This window comes from Dermochelys coriacea, chromosome 8, assembly GCF_009764565.3.
Source record: "Dermochelys coriacea isolate rDerCor1 chromosome 8, rDerCor1.pri.v4, whole genome shotgun sequence".
NCBI classification, from domain to species: Eukaryota; Metazoa; Chordata; order Testudines; family Dermochelyidae; genus Dermochelys; species Dermochelys coriacea.
The window spans coordinates 18,587,070-18,614,136 of record NC_050075.1 but is presented as its reverse complement, the minus strand read 5'-3'; the positions used below and the strand labels follow the sequence as shown (position 1 = coordinate 18,614,136).

At 42.1% G+C, this 27,067-nt stretch overlaps 1 protein-coding gene across 4 annotated transcripts in view; it reads left to right on the top strand.

Moving 5' to 3' along the window:
* The window catches only part of PPP2R2B (protein phosphatase 2 regulatory subunit Bbeta), a 253,503-nt gene that overhangs the window by 216,837 nt on the left and 9,599 nt on the right, over positions 1-27,067 (top strand). For all 4 annotated transcript variants that reach the window (XM_038413477.2, XM_043490656.1, XM_038413478.2 and 1 more), the window contains 2 exons: positions 15,988-16,165; positions 24,521-24,685. In XM_038413477.2, the coding sequence (XP_038269405.1) occupies positions 15,988-16,165; positions 24,521-24,685 (343 nt within the window). The remainder of the gene's footprint in view (positions 1-15,987; positions 16,166-24,520; positions 24,686-27,067) is intronic.

Here is a 27,067-nt window from a genome sequence, read left to right as displayed (position 1 = left end):
TCACACCATGCACAGCTCTGTATGCAACTTCAAGCATCTGCAATTTAATGTGGAGAGAGGAAAAAATGATGCTGTGGATAAAAATTGTTATGCTGCTAGCACTGTGGCTTTGTCTCTGGTGTCAGAGTATTTATTCCACAGCACAGAGATTTGTATTTCTTTTTACAGTCTCAAAAACATTATCATTTAAATGACAAACAGGGTAATTTGAACCGTTTGGCTTTTTAAAAATAATGAAGTGCTATAAAATGCATGTGGCAGAACTAATCAATTTCAAATGATCAGATCATTGTCAAACCACTGCAACAAAAATAATTGGAAAAAAAAGATTTCTCCATTTGCGCTAGTTACCTACATTGCTCTAAAACAGTTCAGTGTGCAGTATTTGCATGCTCAGCTGAGCTCAAAATGCAATCTTAGGTGGTCTCATTTCTTTAGGCCTAGTGGGACGGTATCAGATTCGCACTGACACATAGTCTCAAGGAGGACAGTCCATTACTCTGCTATTAATCCACTGCCAACCATCTGGATTGTGCTTTTGTCCTATAGCGTATACTTTTTAGGGTTTACTTACTTTTTGTTGCTCATTAAATACTGTTAGTTTATAAAGAAGAAAAGCCAGGGCCAGATCTTCTGGCGTGGCACAGCCACTTTGCAAAGAGATGTGGCTGGAGAAACGGAGGCATGGCAGCATTCCCCAATGTCACTGATTCTCAGCTGCTTGTTTGTTTAGTTGTTACCTCCGGAATAAAGAGGAGTGTTTACAATTGAAGCCACAAGGGTGGAATTCAGGTATCAGCAGGTAGAAGATGTAATTACCCAGTTTGAGAATTCAACCAGGACACCAAAATCCATACTTGTAGTTTCAGAGTTGAGTGGTTCTGGTTGTTTGTGTGTTTTTAGCAGCTGAATTAATTTTGTAAAATAAAAATTAATAGCCTCCTTCCAGTCTTAATCCGTTTATTGAACCAAGAGTAGACCATGGAAACAGCATACGGGGTTAGTTAGAACTCTGGCCGTTTGACTCCTCAGGTTGCTGAAAAGAAAAAAGAAGGTAATTTTGCCTCTTTGCTTGCCCCCTTTTTCCCTTCCCCCCTCGTTTGCCCAGGTCATGAGCTGAATTCTTTCTTCTCCAGTGCAAACTCATTATCCATCCATTTTAATATTTGTAAATTCGGCTTGAAGCACTGATGACCAGAATTGACCTTCCAGAATTTTTTCCTATTCATCTGGTTTTCCACAGCACTTATGCTGTCGGTATCTACGTCTTGGCATGCTGTAAAAACAATGTGCCAGGGAGAATTATCAATGGAATTAGATTGCTGTGAATTTGTTTGATAACACAACTGTGCCTTTGCATAATTCTCCCTGATTATCAGAAGAGAGAAACGCTATAAATCTGGTGGATGGGTTTAAAATGACATTGGCTTTTCTGAGATGGGAAAATATATGAACGAGATCATTTGAAAGAATCATGCCCTTTAGGGGAATGAAATTCTAAGCAGTCCATAAAGCTGAGATTGAGAATTCCAGATCTTTACTCTCAAATAATAAAAATGCTCTGTTTTCTAGCTCAGGCAGCTGTAAACTTCTCACATTTCATAACTTAAAGAAACATGCAGTAAAAATAATCTGTAATAATTAAAGAACTCTGAACTAAAAAAAATATTATGCTATGAGAAATGAGAAATCCTGAATGGTTTGAAATGTTTTGTTTTAATACTTGCTATGAATGTAACCTCTGTTAGGTAGTGTATAGTTTGCAAACTAATCCTGATTGCCATGAGTGTGATTTTTATTCATAAGTATTTTCTGAGTAGTTGTGACAAATTTCGGCCTGTGAGGAGTTTCTTTATTGTACGATTGGTCCCTTAAGTCACATGGTACTACTGCTGTTCTCTGATTGGATGACTGACATTTTTTTTAAACCGAGGAAAAACTAATGACACTTTTTGGTAGGAATTTCGGAATGAATGAATGAATGTTCCCACACTAAGATTCATGGAAATTTTGGCATTTGCAAACAGTTTCACAAATACCTGGCAGTTGCCAAAAATCACATGACCCCATGAATGACAGCAAACCAAACTTGATGCTTTTATTCATGAATCAGGATGTTTTTTACTTTCTGGCCAGCTCCAGGTAAGGCTGTGAGAACTTCAGGTCTATGTGATGCAGTGTTGCCTGGGACAAAACAGGAGACATGGGAAAATAGGTACAGTGTCCAAATAGAACAGACGATTGAGCAGGAGAATTCTTTAGGCACAGGGGGGAATACGTTAAGCAGAAAGTGTATGTCGGGTGATATTGATTAATAGCAGTGTTTATGGGCCAAATCCTGCTAACTGTCTTCAGGGAGGCTGCTTGTGTAAATAACATGAGGAGGGTTTTTACCCCATATGTGGGATGAAGGCAGATACTGAGCAGTAGACATATCCAGCAGATGTAAATAAGACTTCAATAGTGCATAAAGTCAAAGCAGCAATAGCAACAACAAAGGGAAAGGAAACATGAGGGTCAAAGAACAGCAAACCAAAGGGGAAGAAACCTTTGAAAACGCGTGAGGGGGAACAGCTCTTAGTGAAATCTGCTCTTCAAGGCATGTCAGGGGCTCTGCTGGCATTTGAGAGACATTGGAACACTGTAGGGGGTGAGGGAAGGGTAGTGTAGTGCCCAAGCAGTAATTGCTTAAGGCATTCTGCTTGGGGAAGACCGATGGTAACTATGACCCAACTTAGTGTGGACTAGCATGAGTTCCCCCAGTGCTGGGAGGCACAAGGGAGCGGCGCAAGGAGTGTGCCCTAACTGCCCATTCCTTCTCTGTGTGACATATTGGGCACCTTTAACTGCACTAGCCTGCCTGCTCCCTTATGCTCAGAGGCCCTGATCCTTCCTTCATGGAAATCAATGGCAGTGCTCCCATTGGCTTCCATAATGCAGGATTGCTCCTAGAGAGCACAAACATCAGCATGATGCTGGCTGCCTCCCGTGGGTGTGTGCCATGTGGAAAGGGCTCCCTCTCCCAACCATTGTGCACCTACTCGAGAGCACCAGCAGTCTAGCTTTGGGGCTGGCGTGGAAGTTTAGAGTTAAAGAAAATAACCTTAGGGTATGAAGGATGCTCAGTGGTAAAGGTCCTGTCCAGAGCATGGCTGGCACTCTGCTAACTGCATTAAACCTCACTCATTAGAAGCATTCGCTCAGCTGGAGCCATCAGGATAGTGGTGCTAGTGGTACCTTGCCCAAAGGGCATGGGGATAGTAGCTTCATTCTGTGTGAGACACATTTTTCTAAGCACAGTTCCAGTGCAGTTCCCTGTTGGGGTTTATATTTCTGTGTAAGTGTAACACAGCGATGGCATAAAGAAAATAATCCTTTCCACTCTGTTCAGAGAGCACTCCAGAGAACACAGACTAAAAGCAAGAGTGGGAGCTTTTGGAGCCTGCATAGGGCATGCGAGCAGTGTGCCAATCTGCCTACCTAGCCTTTCTACCGCACACCCATCCTTCTCCCCCCCCCCCACACCTATGGCATATTGTACTGTTGCTGTGATAGAGCATTAGGCTGTATCGCAGGAGGCTAGATCTTAGCAAACAATGAAATATTTGCTTTATTTTTTCTTCCCAGCCGGTTCTGATTCCATTAGCCGTGGGTGTGCTCTGAATACCTGCCTGCATGCTGGTGCCGGAGCAATTCAGTATGCCAGGAGTCTTCTCTATAGTGAAATGGTAATTGAAAAGCTCAACAGGACTCCTGCTGGCAGGTCTGTCAAGAAGCGCTAAGCGCATTCATTAAAGCAAACACACTCCCTCTTCTGCTCGGCAGCATCGGCTTTACTATCTTTATTGTGTGTACCGCTACTGTGGCTACTGTCTGATAGAGAGTAAAGAGCATATCAAAAGACTCACATCTATCATCCAGGCTCAGGTGGCCAGTTTGAAATGAGAACAAGTTCTATTAAAATTTTATCTAAATCTAAATTTCTTCCAGCCCTGATCCATAAGCAGAAGAATAATGTATCTTCAGAGCATGAATTAAAGTTAATTCACCTAGCACCCAGGTGAAGCAGGTAGGAATCATTATCCCCATTTTATAGATGGGGAAACTGAGGCAGAGAGCTGCAGTGACTTGCCCAACAGCACAGAGTGAGTCAGCGGCAGAGCCAGGAATGGACATTTAGATTTCCTGGCTTCTTTATTTTAAACATAATATGAAAAATTAAATGTTAGGAAATTGTTACCTTATGTCTGAGTATTTGATAGCATGTTGTAAATTGAGAGGCAGGTGCTGATATCCTGGTTTCACCCTCTTTCTCCTATTTTTGTTTTTGACCCATTTTGTATGATGGCAGAGGTATTTTCCTCTTCTATTTAATGATGAGATCCCACCTGTGCACCATTGGGAAACAATGTGACATCAAAAATGTTATTTGCTCACTGCCTTGTTCTGGTCTGCTCACTGCTTGGCACCCATTCGGGCCTTTGATTTGCCAGCTCTTCAGAGAAGAGATTTTTGTCCTTTGTGCATTCTCAGGTTGCTGTGTACAGTTTTGCACTCCATACTCCGCTCCTGATCCTACCAGGGGCTGAGCAGCTTCCGCTCCAGCATCCAGCTCCTAAGAGGACTGGGCCCTCAGTCCTCACTCGCATCAATTTCTTGCTAAAGCACTACATCTCAAAGGAATGGGCCCAGTAAGGCCACCTTCAGTTGATGGAGTTTGCAGTGGCCTGAATGAATGAGTTTCACAGTAGCTCTCCCCTTAGCTGAATTCTTAAGCCTGCTGAACATCTCACTCCTCCCTTAGCATGACCCATATCCTCCTGGGACAGCCTCGTATAGTTTAATTCAGTGCAGGATCTCTGCTCCCTGACAAACCTAAGAATATTTGATGTGTTAGGACGTCTCTGTCCTTGCATTTGATTACATGAAAAAATCCCAAGTAATAAATGACACAAGAAATAACATTAGTGTAAATGTAATGTTTAGAGGGAATGGAAATGTCGAGGGAAAACAGATGAAACCCGCAGAATTATAAACAACATGGACTGGTAATTAGATAGCAAGTTTATCTTCACACGGAAAGGTATCTTTTCTCACTTCACGAGAAAGGCTCAATAAGACAAAGTCAGAGAGAGCGTGAAATTGTAAGTCTGCCATGAAAATAGTCTTTGATGCGTATTCTGTCTGCAAAATATGAATCCCCAGGCTGCGTTGGCCCCCTATTTCTGCTGCTGACAGCACAGAACATGCCTTTCGGAATTACAAAATAAAAATCAAGGACCAAATGCACACAGGTGCGCTGTTGATGAAGTATGGTCAGCACCTCTCAGGGTTTGGCCCCAAAGAACTAGTGCTGCTATCTGACTCCTGTCTGACTGGATGATATTTTCTTTGCTGTAAACAACAGGTTAGGTTTAGCGTGCATTACAAAAGGGACTTCATGAAGTGAGCTGTAGCTCACGAAAGCTTATGCTCAAATTTGTTAGTCTCTAAGGTGCCACAAGTACTCCTTTTCTTTTTTGCTAATTTCACGGGGCCAGATTCTGCCCTCATTTGCAGGCTGGGTTCCTGTTGTAGTAACGGGCTAAATTCTGCTCTTGGTAACATAGGTGTAAACCCACTAAAGTTGATAAGCTTACTTTTGATTTTCACATGGGGACTAGCAGCAAATACTGGCTGAGTGGGAGCTGCCATCACATATCCAAATTAATCCAATGTAAGCATTAAACAAAATAATGGTTTCAGATATGACTTATTTTCAGTATCATAGGTTACTTCACAGGTGAGCACTATTATACAAACAAAGTTGACTGCAGTAGGTGTTGCTAAGAAGTGAACGTAACAGTTATTACTCAGTAGTGTCTGAGATGTCAAATAGCTACCTAAATGAAGTGGCTACATTGTGTATTGATTTTTTTTAAAATGGCTACCATGGTGTACCAGATTCTGCTTGCAGTTATTGGTGTAAATCCAGAATTACCCCCATGGCATTACAAGGATTTCCAGGAAGTTACTCTAGATTGACGCTTGTGTCACTAAGACCAGAACCTCACCTTCTGCCGACATAAATATATAACCCGAATATTTAGAAGTCTGTCACTTTTTAAAATCCAGAGAGACAAAGTGGGTGAGTAAATAGCTTTTATGAGACCAACTTTGGTTGGTGAGAGAGAGAAGTTTTCGAGCCACACAGAGCTTGTCTTCATGTCTGGGAAAGGTTTTAAAATCACCCATCTACCAATGTGATCAGCATATCCCATAATTTATACCAGTTCAGCAAACTTCACCAAGGAACAGTGACATTTTTCATGAAGATTTGTGAATTTAGTAAAAAGCAGAAGAGTCGCATGTTCCAGGGGATGAGTGTTGTTTATATTACCGCTACACTTAGAAATCCCAAACAAAATTAGGACCCCATTTTGCTATGCATCGTACAAACGCATAGTAAGCTTATAATCTAAACGTACAATGAATGGGTAGGAAGGGAAACAGAGGCACAGGGAGGTGAAATGACTTGCCCAAGGTCGCACAGCAGGACAGTGACAGAGCTGGGACTAGAATGCAGGTCTCCTGACTCCCAGTTCAGTGTCCTAAGTACTAGACCACCCTGTCTTCTCTTGAAACTACAGCCTAAAGCAAATTAGAAACTGTCTCACATTCATGACTGTTTCCAGGGAGGCACTGGCTTCTTTGTCAGCAAGGGCTGTCTTTCATTCCATAGAAAATAGCAAAAGAATGGAAGTGAAACATCAAACCATTTCACTTCTCACAAATGTGGCAGATATGCTCCTTTATATCATATATATGTATATGTAATGATGGTGCAATTTCCTTTGTGATTCTCTAGTAGTGTGATTTATTCCTTTGTACACATTTTTCTACAATAAGGCCCAAGTTTTTGTTCACTTAAAATACATGGGATGGGTCATGCAATTCATTGTTTGTGACTTAGGCCACCAGATTGCTTACACAAAGCACATGAGCCAGCCAGTTTTTAGGTCTCCTGCAGTTTTGTAAATTTGCCAGTGACTGGAAGGCCTTTTGCAAACCACTGAATTTTTCAAACACCCACCATAGCGTTTAAATGGATTGGCCAGAGGCAAGCCACCAGCCCACCATTGCCATTTTGGATTTGCTCCCATAAGGGAACTAGTGCTCCTCCCCATTATTTTAAAGCTTCTAAGTAATCGATTTCCATTTCAGAGGCAGATCTGAGCCCATGAACATCACTGTGTTCTCAGAGGACTTTCCAATTTAAAAAAAGCGTTTGCCAATACCAAATGCATTTAAGAAACGAGGCAAACTACCCTGTCTAATGGGTATTGAAATTACTTTATGGGGAATCAAGAATCATAGAATCGTAGCACTGGAAGGCACCTCAAGAGGTCATCTAATCCACTCCCCTACACTCATGGCAGGACTGAGTATTATCTAGACCAGGGTCCCCAAAGCAGTGCCCGTGGGTGTAATGGTGCCCGCAAGGGCAGTTGTGTGCGCCCGCAGGACACCACACCGCCAAGCGTGGCCACTGGAGAACCGCCCGCTGAAATGCCACCGAGAAGTGTTGCCGTTTCTCAGCGGCATTTTGGCAGCGACACTTCTTTTCGCTGCCACTTCTCGGCGGCATTTTGGTGGCGGGGTCTCTGGCGCCCGTCACAGGCTTCTGGGAATAGAAATGTGCTATTACCACAGAAGGGTTGGGGACCATTGATCTATACCATCCCTGACAGGTGTTTGTCTAACCTGCTCTTAAAAATCTCCGGTGACGGAGATTCCACAACCTCCCTAGGCAATTTATTTCAGTGCTTAACCACCCTGACAGTTCAGAATTTTTTCCTAATGTCCAACCTGAATCGCCCTTGCTGCAATTTAAGCCCGTGGCTTCTTGTCCTAGCCTCAGAGATTAACAAGAACAGTTTTCCTCCCTCCTCTTTGTAGCAACCTTTTATGTACTTGAAAACTTATCATGTCCCCCTCAGTCTTCTCTTTTCCAGACTAAACAAATCCATTTTTTTTCAATCTTCCCTCTTAGTTCACGTTTTCTAGATCTTTAGTCATTTTTGTTGCTCTTCTCTGGACTTTCTCCAATTTGTTCACATCTTTCCTGAAATGTGGCACCCAGAACTGGACACAATACTCCAGTTGAGGCCCAGTCAGGGCAGAGCAGAGCAGAAGAATTACTTTTCGTGTCTTGCTTACAACACTCCTGCTAAAACATCCCAGCATGATGTTTGCTTTTTTTGCAACAGTGTTACACTGTTGACTCATATTTAGCTTGTGATCCACAATGACCCCCAGATCCCTTTCCGCAATACTCCTTCCTAGGCAGTCGTCATTTCCCATTTTGTTTGTGTGCAACTGATTGTTCCTTCCCAAGTGGAGTACTTTGCATTTGTCCTTATTGAATTTCATCCTGTTTATTTCAGACCATTTCTCCAGTTTATCTAGATCATTTTGAATCTTAATCCTATCCTCCAAAGCACTTGCAACCCCTCCCAGCTTGGTATCATCCACAAATTTTATAAGTGTACTCTATGCCATTATCTAAATAATTGATGAAGATATTGAACAGAACCGGAACCAAAACTGATCCCTGTGGGACCCCACTTGATATGCCCTTCTAGCATGACTGTGAACCACTTATAACTATTCTCTGGAAACAGTTTTCCAACCAGTTTTGCACCCACCTTATAGAAGCTCCATCTAGACTGCATTTCCTTAGTTTGTTTATGAGAAGGTCATGCAAGACTGTATCAAAAGCTTTACTAAAGTCAAGATATACTACATCTACTGCTTCCCCCATCCAAAAGGCTTGTTACCCTTTCAAAGAAAGCTACCAGGTTGGTTTGACACGATTCTACTCCCGGTTCTGACACTGACTCAGTGGGCTCTTCTCCCTGAGAGGTGGTGTGCCTTCTGGTATCATCCACAAATTTTATATTGGAAGGTTTGAGCTGCTGTTTTGGTCTCTTTAGAAGAGTGGATTCACAACTAGGGTACCTCCTCATGGCTTGAGTGCTATATTAGCTCAGTCTTCTCTAGTTTCCCCTGCTGACCCTCGCTCCAGCCCTGTGGTCCTCTACCTCTTTTCACAACTCAGCCCTCCAGCCATGTCACATTTAAGTCCATTTCTTCTAGGGTCACAGAGTTGTTTTAACCAGGCCAACAAAAATACAAGAACAGCTGAATCTTCAGCCCCAGTCAGGCTAACCTGGCCAATCCCTCTCCCTCACAGGTCAGCCTCCACTATAGTGAGTTGGCCTCACACCTGTCTTCAAGCTCCTGTGCCTCACTCCACCCCACAGTCTAGGTCTGGCACAGTTCTTTACCTTCCCAGGGTTTCAGATAGGCTATCATCCCTCAGCAGCTCCAGATTGTGTCTCAGGCTTCAGGTTCACCTCAGGAGCAGACCTGTCCTTCCAGTGATCTTTGTCTTTCATTGGGCCCCCTCATGGAGAGAGAGAGAGGGCACTCACTACATCCTCCCCATGGGTCTCCTCCTCTCCACTGAGCTGCACACTCTCCTCTTTTTGAGTCCATCCCCTTCACCTGGCCCACACCCTTCCCAGGTGCAGTCAGTGAGGTTAACTCTTTCAGGGTCCCAGAGCTCTTTTTGTGCTAGTGCAGAGTTCACACCCTTATTCATTTTAACCCCAAAATTTCCTGTGTTCCACATAATTTGGATATCTGCTCAGTTGTATGGTTAAGATAAAGAATTCTGAAAGAGAGATGTTTACCCCGGAAAAAGAAATCCTGCAGCATTAAGTTTCTTCCGTGGATAAATGTTTGGTCTCTCCCCTTCTGGGCCTTTGTCACAGTATTGCCAACCACACCTGTTGTCTGATCATGTGTTTGACTTAAGAATTCTGAGCTATTTCATGCCAACATGTAGGCATTTTGGTTTTTGAGCTTTCATGTATTCATGTGACTCCTAAAACTGGAGATTTTAAGATGATGATTACCAATTATTGACTCAAACTTTGGCAACTCTGCAGAGGAGGGAGGGTGAGAGATGCGATGTTACTCATGGAAGCAATTCCAGTCAAGCTATGTCCATCCTCACAAAATATAGGAAAAACTATGCCTTTCTCCAAGAGTGGAGTAGAATGTTGTGCACATCATTATACCACCCACACAAAACAGCAGAAACCTGATGAGAACGAAGGAAGGAACTAACAAAACAATGACAATTACACTGATTGGATTAACTCCGCTGTGATCTTTTTGATAGTAGACTGAATCTGGAAGAAAGAAATGCAATTCTGATGTGTGAGAAGGGGCCAGAGCAGGCTGGCTCCCATGCTTTTTGAACCACATCCGCCACTGAACCATGGCAAAAATGAATTTTACAGCTCAAGAGAGGATTAGTGCTTCATTAATTCAGGAAAGGAGAAGCCTTCTCTAGACAAGGAGAAAAAGATTGAATGTGGTGTGGGTATCAAACGAGTCTGATCAGCTCTGTGTGCTGGGGGGGTCCTTCCTTTAAAATCCAAAAGAAAAATTAAGATATGCATTTTTAAATGAAAAAGGACTGGCATTCTCCCTCCCAAAAACAGTGTCATTAATTTGTTACTGGTTTATTTTATGTGACAGCCTTTGTATGTACTTGATTCGGTTTGTTACACTGAATTACCCTTTAATAATGAGTGTATATATAACCAGATATTGCCCTCTAGGTTAGTTCAGTAATTGAATAAGAAATGGATTTAGGAGTTTTCTATATTGTTCAAGATTGTCATGACAATCCTAGTGGGAGTTAGGCTCTGCTTAAACCACCCAACAGGAAGGCTGTATGCTTTAAAAAAAAAAAAAAAGTTTTAATTGCTACCAAGTGACCAATCATTTTATTAGCCAGTTTCATTTAACACTTGCTAAGTGCTGCAATTCTGAGCAAATTCTTTGTCTCGTGCATTAGTTTCTGGTAACTCTGATGCTCTTTTTCAATGTGTGATTCAGCATAGCAGACCTTTGTAGAATGTTGTTTGCAGTGGTGTTCAGTTAGACCATCATTTCTCTCCATTTGTTGTATGTTAAGCAGAATTGTAATGAGGAGGTCTGTTAGACTGTAGAGTAGTCTCCCAAGGGGACTGTTGGAAGCTGTATTGCTTGAGACCTTTAAAACCTTGACTAGACAGTGTATTAGAAAATATATAGCCGAGAACAAACCTGTATCGGCCCTGGGTTGGACTAGACAGAAGATCTTTTCCATCTGTGATTCTTTGGTTAGTGGTTTGCTATTATTTTTTCTAGGACTTCCCCAAATCAAATGACTTCAATTCTGCACCTGCTTCCTCGCTAAAGCAAACAGCCCACTTTTACTTTTGAAAAATCCAAGAATTCTTTTTTCTTTGCTTTATCTCCATTGATAATAAAGGGCATAAAGAAATATTTGAACACAAATGATGATGGAAAGAGAAAATTTGCCATTTAATTGTGCAAAATGTCTTCAGCTGCAAATTCCAAGTAGCTAGGGGTTGGAGTGCTTAAGGACAATGTATTAAGAAGAAAATGTGGATTTGATTCTAAATTGAAAGTACACTCCCACAGCCATGCCCTGTGATATTTTTAACTGAAGTGCTTGAATCAGCTCTGTTGCTATGAAGAAGTAGTATGGCCATCACCTCCCTCTGCTGCTTCTGGCACCCCAGGAACACTACTTCCTTTGCTTGTGTGCTGCATTGCAGAGGAGGGAGGAGAGTATAGGGAAGAGAGGTAGCTCCATTCTCGGGTTGTGGGAACCCCAAGGAAAGCAGAATAGCACTTCAGCTGTGTCTGCGCTTAAAGAAGTGGTATGCAAAGGATGGCTCCCTTCCCCACTATTAACCTAGACTAGCCCAGGAGAGGATAAAAGGAGAGGTTGAGAACCAACAACCAGTTACAATTCCCTGATTCTCTGCCGCATCCCAGAGTAGAATACCCTGGGGGCCACTATAACTTGTACCATCTGGCAACAGTCCCATATGACTTGTATTCCATTTGGGGATAGCAGGAGTGCAATAAACTCTAACCACTTCCCTCCCACAGCTGACATACTACCTGTGCCAGTAGCTGTTGGGAGGGAAGCTATGCAGCCTCATTTTCCACTGGGAACTCCCTTATGCCAGCGAAAGCCCTGGCTCATTGAGCCCAAAAACTATGGGTGAGATTTTCAATGGCAGAAGCAACTAAGATCCTGAAATATGCACATGAACCATCTTTGTCTCCAGACACTAGACATGACCAGGGAGACAGTGTTTGGATCCAGCTCCAGATTAGGACTAGGCTGGGAAGTAGATCTGAGATTGAATCAGGGTTAGATTCAGTTTCAGATCATTCAGCTCACGAATCTTGCCAGCTGTTCTCTTCAACATCCTGAATGGGGTTTAGCTCTTTCTACAAACCAAAACCTTATGGGTGGGCTCAAGTTCAGGGAGCCAAATCTGAACTGATCCTGCACCAGTTTTGGAAGGGGTTCAGATTCAAGGTTCCAGTGCTGGCTCACCTCAAGCAGAAGCCTACAATTGCACCTACAAACCAAGTAACTGTGTGTTCAAATGGCATGTGCATGGGCAGTTAGATCTTTGCATGTTCAGATGCAGATCCTTGCAGTTGTAACAGCTGAAAAAACTGCCTTCATCCTATCTGTCAGATCTTGTATCCCTTACACAAAATGTAATAGTCACCATGGTCCACCAAGACCTTGACAACAGCCTGCTGAAGGTCTACACTACACAGTTAGGTCGACGTGAGGCAATTTACGTCAACCTAATTATGTTAGTGTCTACACTACAGCCTTGCTCCTGCAGATGTAAATGCCCTACCACACTGACATAATAGCTTCACCTCCACAAGTGTCTGTGTAGATGCATGTTACTTGCATCAGTTATTAGCGCTCTTGTCAATTTCACGGCTCCAGCAAAGACATGAAATTGACAAGAAAGCCTGGAAGCCAGACCCCAGCTGCGCCCCTGGAGAGCTGTGCAACTGGACTTCTGGCTGGGAGCCGGGGCAAGGAGCCCAGGCGGCTGGACCCTGCTCCTGGCTGGGAGCTGGGGTGAGGAGCCCAGGCAACAGGACTCCACTCCTGGCTGGGAACCAGGAAAGCTGGACGCCACTCACGGCTGGGAGCCGGGGCAAGGAGCCCAGATGGCTGGAACCTGCTCCCCGGTGTTGAGATGCCCCAGTCTGTTTTTCCCCCACTCCCAGCAGGAAACAGGGAGGCTAGAAGCCCTGGGCGGTTCTCCCCCCCCCCGCCCACGCTCCCACTGGGGAATTGAGAGCTGAGGGGTGTGGGGGAAGCCAGGCTCCCAGCAGGGAGCTACCATCAGAGTTGAGAGAACAGGCTCTCAGCTCCCCACGCTGCCCCTCTTAGGTCGATGGAAGCGCTCCTGGTGAGGACCTGCATCACGACCCAAGGAGGGTAGTGTGGACATGCACAACCACAGTAAGTACTGCGGTGGTTGTAAGTCGATCTTATATAGGTCTACTTTAGTTTTTAATGTAGACATACCCTGAGTAAAAACTGAGTAGAGTCCTAAGAATTTGGCTCTGTACTAGAAAACTGAGACTTTATTGGCTGAGGATACTGTCAACTTCACTCTCAGGGTGCAAGAAAGCTGATTTATTTGAAAAAAGCTGCCATATAAAACAGACCTATACCTACCAGCATTGGTATCGCAGTGATTTCTGCAGGCTTTGGGGATAGGAACCCGTGCGTGGCTTGAGGGTGGGTGGCATGACAGTCAAGATGTGGCTGTACTGCATATCAGTGTTGTGTTGAGTGAAATCTTATGCCAAACCCTTTTATTTATTTATTTATTTACTTTTTTATTTCCAGAGAGGCCTGGTGTAACAGTTGAACTCCTGTACCTTTGAAAACATCATGTTTCTGACAGTCTGAATGACAGCCTGCTTCCTGCAGTCTCTGGGCAAAATGCTAGACTATGTCCCCAGATGGCTGAGCAAAGTCCTTCAATAGCAAATGATGCATCATTGAATATGTCAGGCTGAATTAGAAAGCAGGCTCATCGCATTAAGCTCAGGCTCTGAGCTGGCAGTTCCTATGTTCTAGTGTGTCTTGCTCCTGGCTGTCATACCTCTATCCTCACCTCAGCAGCCATGGGAAATCTCTTTGGGCAGCATACAGATAATACACACGGTAATTAAGTAGCTTGAGGGAATGGGTTATTGGCAAAAGGAAGCATAGACTGACACCTTTCTATTATATTAAGTTGCCTTAAGAGTGTTATGTCTAAATATATTACTTATGTCCTTCTTTGCATACACAGTTTTTGACTGTATCTATTCATCCACTGATGGCTTACGAGGGTTATGGTTAATAACCATACAAGGAAAAGTAGATCAGTTAGTTTTTTCCCCATCTGCTCCAATGTTCTTTTCTATTTTTCTCTCTCCTTCCATCTCCCAATTCCATTGTTTTACCACAAAGTGGGGAGAGGGGCAGGAATCTATGCTGACATGGGTTTCCTTTAAAAAACAGTATTATTTTAATAACAAATAATAAAGGAATTGCTGATTGGGGGAAGGGAAGCTTTAGTCAACCAATAACAAAGAAAATCACTGTACATATTTTCATTTTTTGCTTTTCTGTGTATTTGCATTTTGCAATAAGAATAAGTGCCTGGCTTTAGCAGCAATCTAGCAGTAGTTTGGAAGAAAAGTATTAATATTGGGAGGTCCGAGCCTGTAAATACATCTGTTCAGATGGGCCCCTGTGCCAGCACAGAACTGCAGTGCAGGAGTCCATCCATGTGGATTCAGCCTTAATATGCTGTTCAGAGTACTGCATTTAGATACAATTTTCTTTAAAAAGAAAAAGACAAAAAACAAACCCCAACAATTTAGCAGTTATGCTAAACTTTAGATGTTCAAAACATTCATTAATCATCACAACAACCCTGTGAATTAGTAAGTATTAATATCTCAATTTTTCAAATGGGGAAACCGAGGCAGAAAGGTTAAATGACTTGACAAAGGCCAAAGAGGGAATCATTGCCAGAGTGGGGATTAGAACTCAAGAGTACCTGCCTTTCAGTGCTGTGCTCAAACCTAACCAGAACAATACCTTATATAAGGTATTTCTACATCTGTTTTTCCTACTGTTCAGTCTTTCTCCTGCATATATTAATGTATAAAATTGTGAGGAACGAGGGGCTTAAATGAATTTGTGTTAGTGAAAAGGGCAGGATTAAATCCCTGGGGACTAAAGATAACACAAGAGTGCCAGGTTTCAGAGTAGCAGCCATATTAGTCTGTATTCGCAAAAAGAAAAGGAGTACTTGTGGCACCTTAGAGACTAACAAATTTATTAGAGCATAAGCTTTCGTGAGCTACAGCTCACTTCATCGGATGCATTTGGTGGAAAAAACAGAGGAGAGATTTATATACACACACAGAGAACATGAAACAATGGGTTTATCATACACACTGTAAGGAGAGTGATCACTTAAGATAAGCCATCACTAGCAGCAGGGGGGGAAAGGAGGAAAACCTTTCATGGTGACAAGCAAGGTAGGCTAATTCCAGCAGTTAACAAGAATATCAGAGGAACGGTGGGGGGGAGAAATACCATGGGGAAATAGTTTTATTTTGTGTAATGACTCATCCATTCCCAAGAGTGCCAGTTAGTGCTAGCTGAAATGGTGGTTTATGTGATGCACACAATTGTCCACTAAGAACTGGGCTGAGACCACCAACATGTTTCATACAAAATACTAACCAACCATCAGATGGGAACTATCAGACAGCCCTGATTTAGATTAGATTAAATTCTAGAGGCAAAAACCAGCCTAGAGGCAAAAACTAATTCATGTCACTGAACAATTCGGTCTCCCCATAAATGTATGGTGCCCTGGATTAACTCAGCTGTAGGTGAGATTGTTTGAATATTAGCCAAATGTACTGATCTGGAAGTTGCAATGAGATCGCTTTTAATGCTGAAACTATTTTGTTCTTCTAATGCTTTGCTTTTGTTCCTTCTCTTGCTAGGTCCCTGTACTAAGGCCCATGGATCTAATGGTGGAGGCCACTCCCCGAAGAGTATTTGCCAATGCGCACACATATCACATCAACTCCATATCCGTAAACAGTGACTATGAAACCTACATGTCAGCTGATGACCTGAGGATAAACTTATGGAACTTTGAAATAACCAATCAAAGTTTTAGTATCCTTTGATTCATAAATCTGGCTGGAGTTATTGTCCAATCAGGAGATGATCTTGTAGAACCCAGACTTGAGAAGAATGAGCTCATCTGAACCTTGAATTTACATCTTTTGGAGGGTTTCTTTTTCATTGTCTATAAATCCTTCTTATATTTGAATTAGGTTTTCTCTTATTTAACCATTAGACAAATATCTTGTTATTTGTGCATGATTGTGTATACATAGTCAGTCAGATGCTGAGGTCCTTATGCAGGTTTTATTCATTCCTTATTCAGGCAAAATTCCCAATGAAGCCCATGGAAGATTTGCCTAAGGAAGGTCTGAATAAGAACTGAGCGAGGTCTTCAGAATTTAGCCCATACTGATTTGCTTTACAACAGGATGTTAATAATAATTATTATTATTATTTTAATTCTGTTTTTATTATTGCAGATTACCCCATTCAGTTACCCTATGTCAGTAGGTTTTTTCATACAGAGATTAAAGTGTAAAGCAGGAACACAACAAACTGTTAATGAACAGCTAAATGGAATACACATATCCTGCAATGTACCACGAAGGTTGCTAGACTTGTACTCTGAGACTCCTCCATGGAGAGGGAATTCCAAAGGCAACCTTGCTTCTGTGGGAGTGCTATCCAGGTATAAACTGAGTGAGGATCTCAGGGCTTGGCCCTATACAATATGTGCATCTAAGGTTTGTCTGTATTGCACACTAGCATAGGGTCAGTCTGGTTCTCTGGCTTAGATGTGACATGAAAGCAGCTGCTGTCATTTTTCTGATGTGAATTTAGTACTGGTGAAAAGGGTGAACCTACTTGATCTCTGTAGGGGACCCTGAAAGTACAATAGCATTTCCCTTATGGGGAGAGGGATGGGGCCACAAAGATACAGAGGACAATTACGGGGGAGAAAGTAAACAAAGGGGTAAGGCTAGGAGTGGAGACAAAAATACTGAACACTGAGCAGAGAGCCCCAGAGTAAAAAGGGTGGCCTATCTGATAACTAGGATGATGGTGTGGAGCTCTCCAAAGCAATGAAAGGCCCTCCCTTCAGGTGAGGTAGGAGCCACAACCCAGGCGTCATCAGATCAAAAGGGAAAACAAATGAAAAGCAAGGCGGGGGTCCAGGTCACAGGGTCAAAGCAAGGGATCCGGAGGAGGACACGAAGCAGAGAACCCTGGACCATGCCCACTGCTCAGAGGGTGTTGACAGCTTTGTCTACCGGCAGGAAAGCAGTCGTGCCGGCTTCTCTCACTCGGTGCCCTGTGCTAGTATGCATCAGTGGTAAGAGAAGGTAATGCAGCTTCTTTATTGTTACATCCATCTGGTCCCACGTGTGGATGGATGCAGAGTTTACTCAGGTCAGGTCTACACTACAAACTTAAGTTAGTATAACTATGTCGCTCCGAGGTGTGAAAAATGCGCACCCCTGAGTGAAACCGTTATACTGACCTAACATCTGGTGTAGATAGTGCTGTGGGGATGGGAAGGCTTCTCCTGTCAACTTAGCCACTGCCTCTTGCAGAGGTGGATTAACTACGCTGATGGGAGAAGCTCTCCCGGGGATGTAGTACCATCTTCAGTGAAGCACTACAGCTGTGCCGCTGCAACTTTTTAAGTGTAGCCCTGCCCTAAGTGTCGGGAGGCCATTGTTGGTCCTCAGTGTCTGTAAAGTGCTCTGAGATCCTCAGATAAAAGGTGCTACCTAAATACCAACTATTATTGGTGCTGTGTTACAGTTACAGTTTGTGTGTGTCAGTCTGGACAGTATGTAAATGTAAGTGCCGAGACCTCCTTTTTCTTTTTATTTCTGTTGCTCTTGCTGGGGATGCAAAATGTTACCATAGCAGCTAGAATGCTGGCACTGAGAAGGTCTCAATCTCCCCTCTCTAATTTTAAACTACTACCCTGTTTTGTCTGATTCCAAGAGCCATAAGTTTGAACATAGCTCAGCTGGGCATCATTACAAGCTGCTGCTTTCCAGTTTGGGTGACGTGTTGAATTTTGCCTGCAGGGTGTAAGTGGGGGAGGGGAGTTTCCTTAGGTGATTTAGAAGACAGATGCCTTGGGGGAAATAAGGAGAGGAAATATTAATAGTGTAGTTTTCATTATAAACTGTAGTGTGTGACAGGTTGCCAGTTGCAGACATACAAATGAGACCATGCCAGTCACCCCTATAACAGTCACATCAGGAATAATAACAACAGGGATGGTAATAATCACTGATACTTACATAGTGCTTCCACTGAGAAATCCCCAAAGCACACAGCAAACTTTACCAGCTGGGGATCATTTTGGCAATCACTGAAATTCAGCCACTCTGGGGTGGAAAGTGTTTGTGTTTGAACTGTGTGCAGCAACTGTATATTATGGTTTAGAACACAAAGTGCCAAGTGCCATATTCAGTTGAAACTACAGAGAATTCAGATGGACAGAATGTAGTTGTCCCAGCCAAATTTAGCCAAGATGCCAATGCTGATACTCTACTGTTCCTAATGTGCCATGAGAATTTTAATTGATACAACTCACCAGGACCTCAGTGGTGCATCTTATTCAAACAAGGTATCTCCAGCAGCAAATTGCTTCTTAGTACCATGCTTGGGCATTGGTACAGTCCTGACCAAGAGAAAAGAGTGCCCCTTGATGCATCACCACTAATAATTCTTGTAGCCGTCTGAGTTCTCCTTGGCATTCTGCTTAGCTTAGTAAGTCTGACCGGATCACAGTCTATAGGCTTATGGCTCCATCATAGAAGCAGCATTTCAGACCCGCAAGGGGAAGGTTAGTCCTTTGGATAATGGACTATTGTCATATCCAGAGATCATTGCTTCTGTTTACAGCTGTGAAGATCCAAATAAATTTGGATAATGCAGGTGATCGTTTGATTGGCAGTGTGGATGCCTTGCTCTCTTCTCTACCATTATCCCATCTTTCTTGTTGCAGTTGATGTGTTCATTCTCTTAACTATCCGTAGGTCTCTGATCCATCCAGAAAAAGTTCCCTGGGAAATTTACTGGCAGGACTGTAGCAGGAGACTACTTGTCCTGTACTGAATTCCAGTGCATTCTGCCAGGGGGGTTGCATTTACTGATCTGTGCTGAATTGGTATTTCATAAATGAAGCAGTTCTTCTGAGATGTCAGTGAGTCATTAGTACCACATGGCAGCATATGACACCTCCCGACACATCCCCTGAAAGCGGCTTCCTAGAATTCTTCCTGATCAGTGCTTTGGATGCCACATATCCTTATTTCTGAAGTCAGCTCCAGGGGCAGTGCTTAGTCATGGAGCTGACACATCTAGAAGGTCAGAGAAAAGCAGTTACAATGATTCTTTGTTTAGGAAAAAAGTAGAAATTTCTGCAGTTGGGATTTTTCATTTATTGTTTGGTTTTGGTGATGCTTAGATATCTGAGCATGCCTGCGGTTTTCCCTTCCCATTCTTGAACCCTAATTGAAAGCTGGTAAGACAGTCTTAAGGATCCCACATTTATTCATTCCACAATGGTTTTTTTTGCCCTGGTGAATGCTCCATCCTCTAGTTTCATATGGTCTTTAGCGCACAGATCTATGATATCTTTTGAAACCTACCTTTGAAGGGCACTTGTAGTTAAGAAAGTGGCTCTGTAAAAATGACGCTGCGGGCTCTATATATCCTGGGCATGCCTGATACTTGAGCTCTGGAAAATGAATAGAATTTTCCTGGAAAATCTTTCTTCCTTCTTGGGCCTTTAGGACAGGCAGGTGAGTTCTTTCATGGCTTCACAAGCCATTGAGCACATCTCCATTGGACCTAGTAAGTGATACTTATGGGCACCTCTCCAAGCCCAAAGCACATCATCTATAAGGCCTCCTTGAGAGGCACTGGCCAAAGCAAAAGACTCCTCAGAAACTTAGGCCTCCCACACTGAGGATAGCCTGCTTAGCTGTGGTCATTCATTCTGAGGAAGAAATGGAGATAAAGCCGTTGCCTTTCGAACAAGACTTCTATTACCATCTGGGAAAATTTGATGCAGAGGTTTCATGAGATAAGAGAATAATGCATCAAAACATTGCATAATTCCCACTATGCAGAGGAGCTAGTGTTGTGGGAATAATCTTACAAGTTATAGCAAGAGTCACGTGGTGAGATGAGACAAACCAGCAGCACTTTAGGATTGGGTGAATAAAGATTTTTGGGGGGTTTTACTTCTAAGGAAAGAAAAAGATAATAATTTAGTAAATTGTAAGGTTGGTTGGTAAATTATTACTTTCCCCTGTGTAAAACCTCAATAAAATCAAAATTATAATTTTCATCAAAATATTTCAGGTTTTCACTGGAAAACAAAAAATTTCCAGATTTCAGTTTTTCTACCTCCCTCTCCCCCCAAATTTAGATGAAAACAGATTTTTCACTACAATTTCCATTTAATCAAACAGCCATTATTGTGAGAAAAGAATGGCAATGGGTGACTAGTAGATTATGGAGTGCTATTGATGTCTCCTTGTTACCTCAGTTTGAAATCATGCGTTACTGTTATGGAATCTGCTCAATCTTGGAACTGACTTTTTAACTGCTTTTCTTTTTATCTTGTATATAACTCATGGGGTTGGCTTTTTACTTGTCTAAAGTTAGCCCCCTAGAGCAGTGGTTCTCAACCTTCCTGGGATCATCTGTAAACTTTGATAGTCTGTTACAATCTAGAGACACCCCCAGACCCAATGCCTCTCCTGCAGGAGACCATCATGTACACCAGGTTGGAACGCCCTGAGGAAGGAGCTCAACCCAACCAAACCCTCCACCCCAAACCCTGTGATGCATTCTGGCAACCCAATATTGGGTTTTCCATTTGATCTGGAGCAATCTGAGATCTTTGTTGGGTGTGCTAGGCCCCTTATTCCATTACACTACTCTGCAAAGTTTAATTTGCCAGCGGATTTCCAGGGCCAAACTCTTCTCTCAGTTACTAACATAACCCTATTGACTTCAATTGGGCCCTCCGCATTTTAAATTGGTTTTTAGCATTGCTGGCCTCTTAATAACAATTGTTTTTGGAGCTGCTCCAACAACTGCCAGTCTCAAAACTCAGTTGCTGTATATTCTTAAAAAAAAGAGAAATTGTTTAGTTAGTTTAAAAAAGCAGACTTAGTGATGCACCGAGTCCTGTTCCGCGAAGTACAGTACAGTTTAATAAGGCCTAAAAATCCCTGGAGATAACAGCATGCACAGGATTAACATGCTAGCTTTTTACCACTAGAGACCTAAGCTCAAATCCTACTTAAATCATAAGTGAAAATGAGGTGTGTTTTGGGGAGGGGAGGCGGGGTCATTCCAGTTCTGATTTTGTGCACATCACAAAGCCATTGTGCAATTTGACATAATTCGAAGGCATTGCTTAGCAGGGACCAGGGCTGTAATAGCAAGGGTTGTTAGAGATCAGAACTGAAGGATGTTGGCAAAGCTGCAAAAGGGTTCAGAAATATGATACCATGTATTTCTAGATCAGTTTTAATCTTGGACTATCGTGGTGCTTCACAAACGTTAAGAAATCTAACCTCACTACAGTCAGTGAGGATGCTAAGTATTACAATTCCCTTTGTGCAATCTAGGGTATAGGGCACTGGCTGGTGTTATAGTTCCAGTTCTGTTATTGAACTGCAGCATGACCATATGCAAGTCAGTTTGCCTGTCTGTCTCAGCTTCCCCATCTGTACAGTGGAAATACTAATATTTGCCTTCATATAAAGCACTTTGTATGTGAAAAGTAGTTGACAGAGCAAAATATTCTGATTTCACAGAGGAGGAGACTGAGACAGAGAGAGAGAAGATGACATCCCTATTCTACTGAAACACAAATAATAGTAACATAGGAAATCTGTAGCTGAGCTGAGATCCCTCTTGGTTCCTAGTTTATACTTTAACCTCAAGACCATCCTTTATTCCAAAAGAGTCTAACAGCAGAACTTTTACAGATTAGTACTGAAGTGCATTGGCAGAGCTGAGGATGGATGGCAGAGTACCTGACTGATATATACCTGGTTATAGCCAGTGCTATTGGCCCTTCCTGTCTCGGAGCATTACATTCACCCATTTTTTCCCCCAAAGGGAAAAATATCCTCTCTTTAAACCCTCTCACCCACCATGCTGCACTGAGGAAAGGACTTTTCTTGCAGTCAGGTTTTGAAGCTATCCCCACAAGCCTGTGCAGTTCACATCTGATTTTTTTCCCCCCTCTCTCTCTCTCTCTCTCTCTCTGGAAATTGCTGTTAACAGCAGGACCTTAATTTGCTTTCCATGAAAGTAATGGTGCAATCCCCCTCTTTCCCCCCCACCCTCACCTGGGCACAGTCAGTAAATTGTCCCATGCTGGGTATTTTGATTGGACTGTGAAATCTAAAGCCGCTTGCCACCAGTGATCACTAAGTCAGTGTCAAGGCCGGATTGATAGAGACAATCATCAAAGGCTCATCTGTACCACTAGGAGGCTCTTTGTGATTGACATGGTTCCTTTCTGACTCCCTCCATCTGGTGTGTCTGACTACAGATATTTCAAGCTCAACTTGAATGTCAGGATGATTTAATTTTAGTCCAGGATTTTACTGAGTCTAAACATGCAGAACCTTCTTAAAATGAAAAATCTTCCTGTAAGAGCAATCATTTTCTGTTCATCATGTTTTGTTTTTCTTGCATTGTTACATCACATGGGGTTATTTTCTTTTTCCAGCAACTATTTGTTCTTCCCCATGAGCTGTTTGTTCTGCCCCATGACAAATTTGCCAGAGTCAAGTCTTGCAGTTTTTTTGAACAAAGAGGGCACTACAGTGTGTGTTACAAGCAGCTACAGTCTATAGATAAAGTAACAAAAGATAGGCTTTCTCTTTAGTTCATTAGTTTCTTTCAGTGTGCATGTTCACATTGACCTCACCATTCGAATGGTGAGAAGTGAAAAGCAATGTCAGTCAAAGCCAGATTCACACTAAAGATAGTAAATATAGGCTGAGCTTTTTAAAGGAGTCTAAGGGAGTGAGATGCCTAACTTTCATTAAATGCAAAGGGATTTGGGCATCTAACTTCTTAAGGCTGTTTTGAAAATCCAGCCGTAGTTCTTGATCTGTTTTTTATTCCCAGTAACAGCATGTATCTCTTGAGCAGTGCTTTTGGGAAGCAATATCTCACTGCATTCTGAATATGTGTAAGAGGAGTGGGAATGTATGCACTGGTATTCTTGATCCCTTATTATTATACTCAACATCAAGGGTACATAGTGCTAACACGTTCTGGGCAAATGTTGTCCTGGCCCTAAACAGCTTAAATTCTAAGGCCATGAGCAGGTACAATATGTGGCACAATACAGCACAGAACAAACACATGCTAAAAGAAAATATTTGCCAAGCAGTAAAGAAATAAGGAAGTTACTGTAGTGATCAAAGCAGCCAAGGTACTACTTGCCTGGCTGAATCTGCTTACAGAGAGGGAGTATATTTTACTGGTTAAATCAATACTGCGGACTAGTGGCTCTCAACCTTTCCAGATTACTGTACCCCTTTCAGGACTCTGATTTTTCTTGAGTTCCCTCCAAGTTTCACCTCGTTTTAAAAACTACTTGCTTACAAAATTAGATATAAAAATACAAAAGTGTCACAGCACACTATTACTGAAAAATTGCTTATTTTCTCATTTTTACCATATAATTATAAAATAAATCAATTGAAATGTAAATATTGTACTTGCATTTCAGTGTATAGTATATAGAGCAGTATAAACAAGTCATTGTCTGTATGAAATTTTACTTGTTACTGACTTCGCTAGTGCTTTTTATGTAGCCTGTTGTAAAAAGGCAAATATCTAGATGAGTTGATGTACCCCCGGAAAACCTCTGTGAATCCCCAGGGGTACGTGTATCCCTGGTTGAGAACCACTGCTGTAGGCAGATTACCGTAGACCTGTCACTCACTGTGAGGCCTTATGCAAGTCACTTCGTTTCTCTGAACGTCAGTTTTCCCATCTGTAAAATCGATAATGATGCCATTGCAATCCTCAGATGATGAAGTATATATTAGCATAGCGCCCAAGAGCTGCTTATTTACATATAATCTAATATGGAACCACAGCCATTCAGAAATATAGAGAAAGAGAACAGAAAATCCCTTCTAGAGCTAGCATACAAGGCTTTGCTGAGAGTTCCTGGTGCAGAACTTTCACTCAGGATTAAAATAACAGAGATTTGAACCCTGTCTTCATACTCGCTGTCAAAAACAAAGTGCCCCAGTTAAACGATGCATAATAAGGAAAGCCAGAATGATTAATAACCACCGGGGCTGCATGTTGACAGCACTGGCTCTTGCTGTTTGTTTTTCCTTGACTTGCCTGTTTCAGATATCGTAGATATAAAGCCAGCCAACATGGAGGAGCTAACAGAGGTGATCACTGCGGCAGAATTCCATCCAAACCACTGCAACACCTTTGTGTACAGTAGCAGCAAAGGGACAATAAGGCTATGTGATATGCGGGCATCTGCCCTTTGTGACCAACACTCCAAATGTGAGTACTTCCAGCACTTCACCAGAATTGTGGCATAGGGGTATTTTGTGATGGAGGGCAAGAGAGAGTAAATAAAGGAAGGAGAACTCTGATTGTAGGATCTCATTTCTACAGACCTAGGGCTAGTGGCACCAGGTCACTAAATGCCAGCTAAAAAAGCCCCCAAAAACCCAATTAAAGAAATAAAAAATTTGGTTAAATGCGAATGGGATGGTTTTGCTTAAAATTAGGCTCAAAATTCAGTCTGACGTCCAACCTTCAAACTCCCCAAAGTTCTGGAGTGTTTGCATCTGAGGGGTCTGTTTCAGCGTGCTATAAAACTAGGTGCCATTTGAAAATTCAGATTCCAGTCTGGGTGTTCACGCACGGGCTTCAGGTCACGTTGCTTCCCACTGTGGTATTTCCCAAAACTGCTTTTCATAGGGTAAAGTCAAGAATGATCATTTCATTGGGTCTTTCTGGCCTTCGTAGAGATGTGGTGAGATCATTTACTCGTCCTTTCCTTCAGTACTGATGTCTTTGTTTTTGCTGTGGTTGATATGAAATGAATGCCTAAACCAGAGGGAACAAAATCCACATCTTTCTCCAGACCTGCACTATCTTGTTCCAGCATCATGCATATCTTTAGCAGCTCTGCAAGCAAGAAGACCCCCTTGCTGGAACTCAGTGCTGCAGACTTTGAGAATAGTGAGGGAACAGATGGTACGACGTGAAAAATTATTTGTGCTGCTTTGACAGTACAGCATCAGACTTATTGCATTGAGACCCCCTAGGGTACAATGTTTATCAATCCCATATATCTGGGAACACAGAAATTGCTATACTGGTTCAGATGAGAGCTGGACAAAAAAAATTTGACCAAATCTTTTTCCAGCACAAAATACAGATTTGGCAACATCGAAACGTTTTGTTAATTCATATCAGTTTCACTGAATTTTTCTTTTAGGGAAAAATACCAAAAAAATCAAAATGTTTCAATTTTTTTTCAGTTTGAAATTACTTTTGTTTCTAAAATATTTTGTTTCTAACAATTCAGTGGCATTTAAAAATGGTCAGAATCCAAACAAAACATTTTTGATTTTATCAAAACAAATTGTTCATCCAACCCAAAATGAATTTTTGAATTCACAGATCCCAAAGGCTATTCTAACACCTGTGGGTGCAACACTTTTAAAGGGTTATTTGAATCTAAACACAAGTGTGTTGTGGTTTATTGTGGTTGAAAGACAATGTAAAGCAGGTTAATATTGTTCTGTAATTCTTAGTGACCTGAGAAGCTGACGTGTCCTTTCATAGACTAATAAGCAACAATAAAACTGTTATTGGAGACAGGCCATAAGTTGGAATTTAAACCTCTTTGAAAATCTAGATCTGAATCAGCTGACTCTGTAGTTTTGGTTCTGAGGGGGCCTATTTTCCAGTTCCATATCTTACAAGAATCTCAGGAGATTTCTAGCATCCAAGATGTGAGAATATTGCAAGAACAAATTGCACAGATGTGGTGCCATTGAGTCCTAACCCTAATAAACTAGATCCAGACAGTACTTTCTCTGCATATTTCAGGATCTAACCTCACTGAGGTGATGAGAAATGAAGTGCAAACTAATGCTTTTGATCTTCATAGAGCATGATTATAGCTGCGTATCTACAATATATTGTTAGGTTAAAAAAAGTAGATTGGGAGGAAAATTGTATATTTCCATATGGAGGGCTTAAGTTTTTGAACAGCAGTTTTTCTAAATTCCATTGTTTCTTTGCACTGTCTCACTATCCTGTGGCAACAGCTCCCACGTGAGATTCCTAATACAATTAAGAATCAAACAAAATTCAGTTTCTTGACTAAGAAGCAGAAACCCTCATTTGGTATCTCCCTTTGTTCAGTTGCTGAAATGTCCTTTTAGTCCTCAGCGCGTATACGAGCCAACTGCAAAAACCAGTTCAATTTGACCTCTCCCTTGATATTTCATATTGATTTTTCTCTCTCCTTCAGAAGCATTGGCTTTCAGTCAATTGCAGCTCAGCAGATGTGAGAGTCGGAATTAAGACAGTTCATCAAAGTTCAAAATGAAAAAGCAACATTGGCTTTTGGAGATGAATTCTTTAAAGGAGATATTTAATAACTGCCCATATGTAATCAAAATGCAGATCATATCAATGTACATCCAGTCATATCTATTAACCTTTTTATAAGTATTTGGGTGCAACACATTGCCTAGGGTCAGCTTTAACATACGTGTTTCTATTTTTACAGCGTATTTGCTCTTTGTAGTCAAAGCTCTGTTAAGCCACTACCTCTTTCCATGCAAGGTAGCTTGTAGTTGCCTTTGTGCATGAAGGAGAGAATACTACCTTACATTTATATAAAGCCCACTATCCGGATAT